Source organism: Podarcis vaucheri, assembly GCF_965113315.1.
Source record: "Podarcis vaucheri genome assembly, chromosome: 3".
Classification (NCBI taxonomy): Eukaryota; Metazoa; Chordata; class Lepidosauria; order Squamata; family Lacertidae; genus Podarcis; species Podarcis vaucheri.
In genome coordinates, this window is record NC_138761.1 from 34,099,435 (window position 1) to 34,111,544 (window position 12,110).

General features: G+C 42.0%; 1 protein-coding gene across 1 annotated transcript in view; it reads left to right on the top strand.

The window, feature by feature from the left end:
* XDH (xanthine dehydrogenase) overlaps positions 1-12,110 on the top strand; it is a 60,479-nt gene that overhangs the window by 38,763 nt on the left and 9,606 nt on the right. Inside the window, exons 23-31 of the mRNA XM_082214797.1 lie at positions 1,051-1,184; positions 4,695-4,782; positions 5,611-5,697; positions 6,445-6,636; positions 7,778-7,923; positions 8,284-8,365; positions 9,109-9,204; positions 9,927-10,055; positions 10,940-11,014. Coding sequence (XP_082070923.1) covers positions 1,051-1,184; positions 4,695-4,782; positions 5,611-5,697; positions 6,445-6,636; positions 7,778-7,923; positions 8,284-8,365; positions 9,109-9,204; positions 9,927-10,055; positions 10,940-11,014 — 1,029 coding nt within the window. The remainder of the gene's footprint in view (positions 1-1,050; positions 1,185-4,694; positions 4,783-5,610; positions 5,698-6,444; positions 6,637-7,777; positions 7,924-8,283; positions 8,366-9,108; positions 9,205-9,926; positions 10,056-10,939; positions 11,015-12,110) is intronic.

Here is a 12,110-nt window from a genome sequence, read left to right on the forward strand (position 1 = left end):
GAAAGACCTACATTGGCTCCCAGTACGTTTCCGAGCACAATTCAAAGTATTGGTGCTGACCTTTAAAGCCCTAAACGGCCTCGGTCCAGTATACCTGAAGGAGCGTCTCCACCTCCATCATTCTACCCGGACACTGAGGTCCAGCACCGAGGGCCTTCTGGCGGTTCCCTCCCTGCGAGAAGCCAAGTTACAGGGAACCAGGCAGAGGGCCTTCTCGGTAGTGGCGCCCTCCCTGTGGAATGCCCTCCCACCAGATGTCAGAGAGAACAACAACTACCAAACTTTTAGAAAACATCTGAAGGCAGCCCTGTTTAGGGAAGCTTTTAATGTTTGATGTATCATAGTATTTTAATATTCTTTTGGAAGCCGCCCAGAGTGGCTGGGGAAACCCAGCCAGATGGGCGGGGTATAAATAATAAATTATTATTATTATTATTATTACTGCTGAGAATCATTAGTGGGGAGAGTGCTATTGCATTCGGGTCCCTTCCATGGGCGTCTGGCTTGGCTGCTTTGAGAACAGGTGTTGGACTAGATTCCCAGGGCTCTTCTCATGTTTTTAGGACAGCAGCCAGGGAAATAAAGCATTTCTGCTAGCCTGCCTGCCCTGAAACCACAACTTGTCAGCACCTCCCCTGATGATGCTATTTGCACTTGAAAAACAAAAACAAAACTCTGCATGCTAGATTTGCACCTTCAAAAAGCTGCATGTTTGTGGAGAAATGGAGGCATTTATATTTTATTCTTCAAACCTACCAGTCCTTCTTTCCCACTCAACTTTGTAAAAAGTCCTGTGTAAATAAATAGACACCAAAGAGACTTGGACTTCGTGCTTCTTTGTGCTATTAATTACAGGTGAGCCAGTAAGCTAGTCAAAGATGTTTCAGAGCAGTACTAGAAGTTCCAGTGAGACGCTCATTAATTGGTGACACCGTATTGTAGTGTATATATAAATGTCTTTTCAAGAGTAGGATTGCTCTTGTGTCTTGTTCTCAGTGACTCTATTGTTGCCTGTAGGCTGATGTGGTTTTTTGTTTTTTTTGGTACCAGGAATTTGTTGCCAATGCCTTAGGGGTCCCGTCAAATCGAATTGTGGTTCGAGTCAAGAGAATGGGAGGAGGATTTGGAGGCAAAGAGACAAGAAACACCATTGTCTCTACAGTTGTAGCAGTGGCTGCAGATAAGTAAGTTGTGACGAATGGCCACATTGGGATAACCTGAAGCTGAATATTAGGATAACTCTTGGTTGTTTATAAGAGGATCAAGATAATGGACTTGTTTCAGACCTAGAACATCTGCATTTACTTTGGCAGGGTGGTTACCCTGCTCCTTTCACCACTTAGGAGTTCATAACTCAGTGATTCTGAGAACATCGCATAAGATCACTGGATCAGGCCAAAGGCCCGTCTAGTCCAGCATCCTGCTCTCAGTGGCCACCCAGTTGTCTATGGGATATGGGATACCCACAAGCAGGATTCAACCACAATAGCACTCTCCCCTCCTGAGGTTTCCAGCAATTGTTATTCAGAAGCATTACCACCTCTGACTGCGCAGACAGAGCAATAGCCATCATAGCTAGCAGGCACTGATATACTTTTCCTCCATTAATTCATCTAATCCTCTTTTAAAGCCATCCTAGATGATACTGGAGAAGACCTCCATTTTCTGTCATGCATATAGCCTCCTATTTGACAGGGGTCTTCCGCATGAATGCTCAAAGGCAAGGGAAATTTGTGGGAAAAAATTTCCATTCCTTTGCGTGAGAGAGAAACAGTGTGAACTAGACATCCACATAACTGAGCATCTTTATTTGTGTTGCTCTAGGCTTGATGGGGGACTACTCTTCTCCAATATGGGGAAGAGCAGCAGCCTCCACTGCTGTGAAGGAACATGATGGAAACCAGTTTACGGTGCGATTTGACTTTTGACTTGTTTGCTGTTGATTATAAATGTGGTGAGGTATTGTAAATGGTCAGCCCACCCACATCTTGTATCTTTAGAGAAGGTCACTAGTTGAACAAGGACTAAGTTTTGCAGCCACTAGACTCCTGGATCAACAGGCTAAAGGGATTCCCCCTCCCCAACACAGCTTTGATATTCAGAACTATTTATATCTTCCCTGGGATAGCCTGCCCCTCTCTCTACTCCACAACAGAACATGTTTTTCTGAGTTTTAGATGTTAGCCCCAGTTCAAAAGCAGGCCTTCGATGTGGTTGAAACTAAATTCAGAAACAAAGATTTTCCCATTTTTTGTTCGTGAGCTTTTTTTGCTCTTTTTTGGGGGTGGTGGTCCTTTTTTATATATCTCCTTTTTGTTAAATTTGTGAAATTTGAATAAGACTTTTAATAAAAGACTTCGGTTTTTAAAAAAATGAAATAAAATGAAATAATGAAATGAAATACTATACTATACTATACTATACTATACTATACTATACTATACTGCACTGCACTGCACTGCACTGCACTGCACTGCACTGCACTGCACTGCACTGCATTGGCTGGTACAATTGGGAGGTGAAGGAGTAAGTGCAGAATCCTATTGGAGGTGGCATGGGGTTGGGGTGGGGTGTAGTGACTTCAAAGCTGTTGTGGGGCAGGGGAGCAGAGCTGGACAGTAATAGGTCACTGGCGGACAAATCAGAAAAACTCAAGCCAAATTTAACTTGATCTAGCATGTTCATCTTCAGGAGACTCTAGGAAAAGTAGATGAAAAGTATCTTCATGGTTCATTGCAAAAGAAGAATTCTTCCTTCTAAGGCAAGCAAAAAACAAAAGCAAGCTTAATTATTAAAGTGAGACTGTTAATTTTCAACACAGTTAGTTCTGCCAACAGACAAATTCTGCATCACAGAAGCTACCAGAACCACCTGGAACCCACTGGTGGACAGAGCAGCTGTGGTCCTCCAGATGTTATTGGACTAAACCCCCACCATCCCTGAGCATTGGCCACGCTGGGCCAATGGACATCTCAAATTTGTGTTTTCAGGATCAACACTTTTATTATGACTGTTGTCTGTTTTAACTGTTTTTAATCTAAATATTAAACTGTTGTAATCGACCCTGGGGCATGCCGATGAAGAGCAGCTAATAAATTTAATAATGACAAATGACAATAGGATTTGGAGCTCAACATCTGGGAGACCATAGTTTTGCCGCCACTGATGCAGAACTTCTGGATTTCAAAACAGGCTCTGGAAGGTGTGGGGGGATCCAACCTTCTAGTTAGAACTATAGAATAAGATAATTAGTATTGGGTACTTTAGGCAGAGAAAAGAGCAGAGCCTTTAAAAGCAAGTCCTACAACAATTTATTTTAAAGTGGCAACTCCAATTCAGTGGCATGGCCCAAATTCAGAAATTCTGGAAATGGATCAGTGAGTAAGATTCATGAAATAACAGGGATTTGGGAGGCTATAGCACTACTTCCCGTGCCTTTGAAATAACTTGGAACAGGACAGGAAATTGCCATTTGCTGATGGAAGCAAAGTGATGGATTAAAAACTTTGAATGCTGATGACATTGAAATGAATTGAAGGGGTTCTAGCAACAAGGTAAAATGTAAAAGGGGATTAATAATAGATAAACTAATAGGACATGAATTTGCTGAACCAATTTTTAAAAAGGGATACGAAAATGGGAGACGTGAGGAAGTCAGGAAAATAAGTTAACTAAAGATGAGAAATTAAGAAAGAGGGAAATTTTGTTTTTCTTTTATATGTGTTTTTTCTTTTTCTTTTTTGTGTGTTTAATGTCTGTATTTTTGTATTTTTCGACTTTGTAATTTTTGTATTCTTTTTGCTTTTGTATTTTTCTAAACTTTTCTATTGATAAAACCTAATAAAATATTATAAAAAACAACAAAGTGATTGATTAAAAACACTGGGAAGTGAAAGGTCTACCATTAATTAAAATATGGAGAAATAAATGTTAGGATGTTTTCAGCTGTCCACAGTAGACTTATTGGATAAAGAGGAAGGATGATAAAATACACAGGATTCCTCAGTGAATTTTTCAATATTGGAGCAGACACACTGGAAATATTAATTACAGCTTTGTCAATGAGACACTGCACAAATTGATGAACTGGGCACCAGGCAAGAACATTTTAAAATTTTTCCCAGGCCTTCTAACTTATGTTGTAGCTTCGTTTTGCTTTAGCCCTGTGACATTTAAATTGCTCTGCCTTTTAGTTTTGATTCATTAAGGCTGCCCTCCTGTGTGCATTTATCTGGGAATAAGCTACACTGAACACAGTATGATTTACTTCTGAATAAATATGCCTAGGATTGCGTTGTTAATGTTGCAAAATCTTTCCTCCTTTACTGTTTCAAAGTCATTTTTTATAGTGATGCTTTATAATCAGTTACCTTGTCTCACCTGCATTTTATTAACTTATCGTAAGTTCGTTTTTGTTTTTTAAATCCCTGTAAGTTATTCAAATTCGGTTTTTGGGATGGCCTCTAAATTGTACATGTGTATGTATGAAAATCTTAGTCATGCTGGCCACATGACCTGGAAGCTGTACACCGGCTCCCTTGGCCAATAAAGCAAGATGAGCGCCGCAACCCCAGAGTCGGCCACGACTGGACCTAATGGTCAGGGGTCCCTTTACCTTTACCTATGTATGAAAATAAATTGTGTCAATTATATGACACTGGCTCATTCTCAGCCTGATTTTGGTGCCCTTGCAGGACTGGTCGCCCAGTAAGATGCATGCTGGATCGAGATGAAGATATGCTGATTTCTGGTGGAAGACATCCCTTTTTGGGGCAGTATAAGGTAAATTGAAATGTTGGCTGTTGTTGTTGTTTTAAGAGAAGTAGGCCATCTTGGGAAGGTCACATTAAAAAATGTAAGGGGATCTTTAGGTCCAATGGATTGTTCATTCCTACACAACAGGGATGGTCAACTTTTTTTCAGCTGACGGCCATAGTCACCCATTGCCAACCCTGTGGGGGCTGCATGTCAAAGATGGGTGTGGCCAAAGTGGTTGATTTGGAGTATAGAGCATTTGGAGATATATGGATTGCCAGTATTAGCAGTACAGTCGTACCTTGGATCTTAAACGTCTTGGCTCCCGAACAAATCAGCTCCCGAACGATCAAAACCCAGAAGTGAGTGTTCCTTTTTTTAATGTTCTTTTGGAAGCCGAACTTCCGATGGGGCTTCTGCAGCTTCCGATTGGCTGCAGGAGCTTCCTGCAGCCAATCAGAAGTCGCGCTTTGGTTTCTGAACGTTTTGGTAGTCGAACAGACTTCCGGAACGGATTCTGTTCGACTTCCAAGGTACGACTGTATGTGGAATGCTGCAGATAGGAAGAAGAACACCACTAAACATGGCTGCTGGAATCTACCAATAGCTATCTTTTAGACTTTGGGTTTATGGAGCATGAGGTATAAGACTGTAGCTCAGTGGCAGAGCACATGTTTCGCATACATCAAATAAATCCTGCGTCAATAAATCCTGAAGAGCCACTGCCTCTCAATGTAGACGGTAGTGAGCTAGATAGACCAAAGGGTCTGACAGCTTCCTAGATTCGTTTCTTCCTAAAACATCTGTAATTGTAACAGGTGAATTCTGTATTCCTCCGTCCTTTGTTTCTTCCAGGTTGGCTTTAAGAAGAATGGAAGGATTACTAGTCTAGATGTGACATATTACAGCAATGGAGGGAATTCTGTTGATCTTTCTCATGGCGTGAGTCAAGGATACATTCTGCTCTGTTTCATTTCTGATTCTAAGAGGGAGAAAAAGTAGTTTGGGGCGACTGGTTGAGAAGCATACCCAAGCCTCTGTATGTGTATACACACACACACACACACACACACACACACACACACACACACCGCACCTACCTCCTTCAGTCAAAATGGTCCCATCCTGAAATTGTGCTTCATTAAACAAAGATCAGTTGTCCCCAAGCCTTCTCTAATGGGGACAGTTTTAATGTTTGATGCAACATCTTGACCACTACTTAACCTGCAATTTCAGTTAGGGATTTAAATAGAAAGATGACAGTATTGTTGTAAAAATTCAGTGCTCCCAATAGTTATTTATTTATTGTGTCTATACTACATCTTTGCCTCCAAGGGGCTAATAGGTCTACCTATTCTTTAATTAGTTGCCACAACCACCCTGTGTGATAGGCTAGGCTGAGAGGCAGTGACTAACTCAAGGTCACCCACTGAACTTCATGGCCAAGTGGAGATTTGAAATTTCATCTCCCGGGTTCTAGTCTAATCACTGCACCACGCAATATATGAGGATGAGCATACATTTGCTGCAGTTGGTGTGTGGGTGAAAAAAACATGTAAATGATAACTTGTTAGTTAGTGCAACTTATGATTGTAGAGTCAGAAGAACAAAAGCATTGTTCGTAGATTAAGTCTTTCTTTTAAAGTTCATAAGTCTATTTTTGACCTGCTTTTTATTGGTGGTCACCAGGTTATGGACAGAGCATTGTTTCACATGGACAACTCGTACAACATTCCAAACATCAGAGGCATAGGCAAAGTCTGCAGAACCAACTTGTCCTCCAACACAGCATTCCGTGGGTTTGGGGGTCCCCAGGGAATGATGGTTACCGAGTGCTGGATGAGCGACATTGCCATGAAGTGTGGGCTGCCAGCAGAAGAGGTATGTGCAGTACTGGATTTAGGTTTTGATGAGGCCCTAAGCTACTGAAGGTAATGGGGCCCTTTATATGTCCAGCTGTCCTTTGTCAACAACAAATTGTCACTGTTTTTTGTGTTGAATATATGCTATATGGTAATTTATGTACCTAATAGATATCTAAAGCCATTTGCACGTGTTGCCATGTAACCAACCAGTCCATGCAGAATGTAGGCACCCTATATATAGAAATGAGCAAACCGGTGATATTTTAGGGAGCCGGCTAGCCCATTACTTAGCATAGGAGCCTACACAACACAAAACATTGTTGCTATATGTAAGTTTTATTTTATTTGTTTTTTATCATATATTTTGGAAATGTACATCCAGGGTTTTCCCCCCTTTAATTTTTTTGGGGGCCTCCAAAAGAGTGGGTCCCTAAGCTATAGCTTGTTTAGCTTATACTGTATGTAAATCAGGCACTGGATATGTGCTCTTAGAGGAAAAGGCTGGACATTTCCATAAACCCTGCATGCTTCGGTCGAAGGATGTTAAAGAAATGAGATGTCACCAGTTTGGTACCCATGAGCAGCTTTACATTGGGTAATGTAATCTCAGCGTTGACAATGATTGTTAGAGTCCTTTATGGGTTGGATATCTAAATGATATTACATATCAAGGGTGTTGTGTGTCATTCCTTTATACTCCAGTGGGAAGTGGTTGTTAGCCTCCTTCAGCGCAACACTTCACCCAGCCGGAAGAGTGAAAGAGAGAAAGAGAACAAATGGGTGAAGTGGAGAGAGGATGGGTGTCTGTGTGTTTCTGCTTTTTATGAATGGATGCATGTGTATGTTTGTTTGTTTGTGTGGGTGGGTGGGTGGATGTGTGTGTTTGTGAGATGGATGAAGTGTGTGTGGGGGTTGTCCCTCTGTCTACTTTTTGGTTTGGCTGTACTGAGCACCATTGCTGTGTAGCCCCCTTCTCTAAAAGGAATGCAACCCTTGACCCTGAAATGGCTGCCCACTACAGAATTTTTGGAGAGCTGACCTCCATGTTTAGGAAGGCGTGTTTAGGATCAAGATACCCAGCATTCCACATTCTGTTAAAGTCATTCTTCCAAAAGACTCGTTGGTGACCTTGACCATGTGGGTTTTGCTTTGGAAAGGTTCGAAAACTCAATCTCTATAATGAAGGAGACCTGACTCACTTCAATCAGAAGCTAGAAGGATTCACCTTGCGAAGATGTTGGGACGAGTGCCTTGCAAATTCAGACTATCACTCCAGAAGGAAACTTATTGATGAGTTTAACCGGTAGGTATCTTGCTTTTCAGAGTGATATCAAATATACTTAAATATTCTATAAAGGCCTAATTAGTAAGCCTGGAATTAAAGTATGAATCAAATTTGTCCCCCATCCATACAAATCATCTTTGCAGAAGGTGTAATCATTTTGGGAAAACATTAACCCATTGTGTTTTAAAAGAGAAGCTCAAAATCAATGAAAAGTGCAATGTTGATTTGTTGATTTCAGTTCCCTTCCTGGACCCATTCCTATGAAGTCTTGTTCTGATGCAAAATTGTGTAGGAAAAGAGAGCATGCCAGAGAAAGCAGTTTAGGGATGGGTGCATGCTGCAAGGGAACAAGAGTCTGACATCATTCTGTTTCCCCAGGAAGAATCGCTGGAAGAAGAGAGGCATGGCCATTATTCCAACCAAGTTTGGGATCAGCTTCACAGTTCCCTTTCTGAATCAGGTTGGCAAGCGCCCTTAACTTTTACAGCTGGGCGGCAAGGTTCTGTGGCAAAATGCTTCTTCAAGATTCTCCAGTAATGGGAATGTTTGAAGCGATACATCCAAGGCACATTTTAGTTCCAATCTTGTGTTAGATCATGACACTGCCCCAGCCTTGGTTATGTTGTATGTCATCCACCAGTCCGCCTTCATTCTTGTGCATCCTTTGTGACTCTTGTTTTGCTAATGTTGGGGGGGGGGTGGTACCAGCCCCCACCCTAGTCAGTGAATACATGAGCTGAAGAGAAATGAAGTAGTGCTTTCTTAAGTATTGAATCCATCAAAAGTTAATTTTTAGGCTTATTGGATCATATCTGTCTTCTCTCTCTCTCTCTCTCTCTCTCTCTCACACACACACACACACAAACACGTCTATCCAAAGTAGCATTCAATCTCTTGTTCTAATAGAGCAAGTATTTGCCCTTGCACAGTGGAACTCCGCCCCCCTTCCAAATCTGCTCTGGGGTTTCTTGCAACCCTCCAGAGCAGAATTGAGGAGGGCAAAGGGCATGCACAGAGGGAGGAGAAGCGGAAGCAGTACAGTAGCATAAATGCAAATCCTTGCGCCAATGGAACAAAGGCCTTGGATACTGCCTGAAGCGAGGAATGTTGATTTGTATGTAGACGATGCCTGTGAAGTGTGCTTCAGAGAGCTCCTGTGTCAAAACAGTCTTTGACAGCCTGTCTCTCTGATTTCTGTTGTAGGCTGGTGCCCTGGTACATGTGTACACGGATGGTTCAGTGCTGCTCACGCATGGTGGGACTGAGATGGGCCAGGGCCTCCATACCAAGATGATCCAGGTAAACTATGAATGCATTAATTGCCTGATGCTGTTTTGATTAACATTATCCATTAAGCAGCCCTGCTTAGGGAAGTTTTTAATGTTTGATGTTTTATTCTATTTTTAATCTATTGGGAGCCGCCCAGAATGGCTAGGGAAACCCAGCTGGATGGGTGGGGTAATAATAATAATAATAATAATAATAATAATAATAATAATAATAATAATATATTATCCATTAAATGTATTAAAATGTACTGCAGCATTCGTTTTCAGAATGTTATCTTACAGATGTTGCAATTTCACCCCACATCCATTCTAATTTAAATGTGGATATGTAGGATGAAATCCAAAGAATGGGTTCTTGTGGGAAGAATTTAATAATAAACAAACTTTTACTCAGAGCAGTCATGGCCATTAATGTCTACCCTGAGTAAGAGTTGATTAACTACAACCCTTACTTTCTCACAAGGTATGGAGGATGTGTAGCAGGATTACAAAGCAGCATTCTTCAGACGCGTAGCAACTTTCCTATGTGTTTTGATTTTACTTGCAAATATAAATTAAGATGGATCAGGAAAATATCCCACAGTTGCATAACAGGACAGAATACAGGACTATTCAAAAGTCTTTGGAGCTTTGTGGACTTGGAATAAGAAGAACTGTTTCAAGTCCTATGAATTTCATCGGTGGTGATGACAACTGTGGTGAAGTTCATGTTTGGGCATTGTCTCTCTGCAGGTTGCCAGCAGGACTCTTGGAATTCCCACTTCCATGATCTACATCAGTGAGACAAGCACCAACACAGTGCCAAATGCATCTCCAACAGCTGCTTCTGTTAGTGCTGATATCAATGGAATGGCCGTCTTGGTAAGGGATAGAACTCAACACACTGCTCTACAAGGGATGATACCGATTCTGTCTGCAGTCCACTGCATTTTCACCCCAGAAAGAATCTGTCTCGTTGCCTCTATGAAGATAGGCCTTGTGGGAGGCTTCTAGCAGACTTTGCTTTAGGAGGAAAGCACACTATCAGCATGTGTGCTGCTTAAAAGTGCTCAGTGTGATGACTTTAACAGTAAAGGAGCCAACTACAGTGGTACCTCCGGTTACAGACGCTTCAGGTTACAAACTCCGCTAACCCAGAAATATTACCTCAGGTTAAGAACTTTGCTTCAGGATGAGAACAGAGATCGTGCTCCGGCGGCGCAGCAGCAGCAGCAGCAGCAGGAGGCCCCATTAGCTAAAGTGGTGCTTCAGGTTAAGAACAGTTTCAGGTTAAGAACGGACCTCCGGAACGAACTAAGTACTTAACCCGAGGTACCACTGTATGTGTATTCTCTGGTGATGTGGCGAATGTTAGGTTGTTTCCAAGTTGAACAATGGTATTAACTTAGGAAATACGTTAATGCTACATCGGAAGCTCTCATCTACTGTGTCAAACCACTGGTGCGTCTAACTCAGTGTTGTTGACATTGATGAGCAGCAGCTCTCTGGGACTTCAGGCGATAATTGGTCCCAGGCATCTCTGGGGATGCTGTGGATTGAACCTTGGACCTTGCCCATTTCTAGCCAGAGCCTTCCGTTAAAAGCATAATTAGTCAAAAGAGTACAGGACGTTCTGAAGCCTGTGATATGTGGACACCTGTTGTCACATCTAGATTGATGAAAATGAGAATACCTGGTGGCAATTTGCTGTGATATCAAAAGATGCATTCTGTTTGCTTTGAACTGTTTTTCTTTCTTTCTTTTAGAATGCTTGCCAGACCATCCTGAAGAGATTGGAGCCAATCAAACTTGCTAAGCCAAAAGGTTCCTGGGAAGACTGGGTATGTTTGTGTCTGCTGCAGTTTGGAAGCATGGTGTGGATTTGCTATCATTAGGAAAATCTCAATTATCTATTAATTCATTGTGGCGTGACAGGGGCTAAAGGAGCTAGTAGAGAACTGGCTGATATTCTTGCAACTCTTCCAGCAGTTCTGTAAGTCCCAAACAAGTATGACTTCAACAAGAGAAACTTGGGGTTCTATATACCCGAGGTGGTGATGCAATTGATACACCTCTGAATTGTGATGGTTTGTGAAACTTAAGCAGCTTCCCCTCCTTGCTCCTTCCTTTAGCTTGGACCCTGTCCCAATTTATCTCATCATCTTGTGCCTACACCATCCTACACTGACTTTCTGTGTTGCGGCTTCAACGGGTTGTTGCTGGCACTCTGTTCTGCAGTGACCTCTGCTATAGGATGGGGTGTTTTCTTTACACACACACACACACACACACCAGAAAACAGTCTGTCCATAGAGCCAGTGTGGTGTAGTGGTTAAGAGCGGTAGACTCGTAATCTGGTGAACCGGGTTCGATTCCCCGCTCCTCCACATGCAGCTGCTGGGTGACCTTGGGCTAGTCACACTTTTCTGAAGCCTCTCAGCCCCACTCACCTCACAGAGTGTTTGTTGTGGGGGAGGAAGGGACAGGAGAATGTTAGCCGCTTTGAGACTCCTTCGGGTAGTGATAAAGCGGGATATCAAATCCAAACTCCTCCTCCTCCTCCTCCTCCTCCTCCTTCTTCTTCATATGAGTTGGTGAGCATAATTTTGACGTGATTAGTTCTTGTGATCTATTTTATTTTGGGCTTTAGTTTTTCTGTTGTAAATTGTTATTTAGTGTTTTGTGATGCATGTAAATCCCTCCATGAACTTGAGTGGCATTTCTGATGTTGATTTATATGACGATGATAACAGATGATGATGATGGACTAGGCTTCTGAAAGTTGCCCTTAGATTTTTTTCTCTTTATGATTTGGAATGAAGATATCTCTCAAGAGTGGAATCTGTTTAACAGCTCCATTTGTGCACTATTTCACAAAGTTGGGCTTGATGGGTCTTGAAATATACTCAGAGTCGCAAAGTGATTTCATGCTCTTTA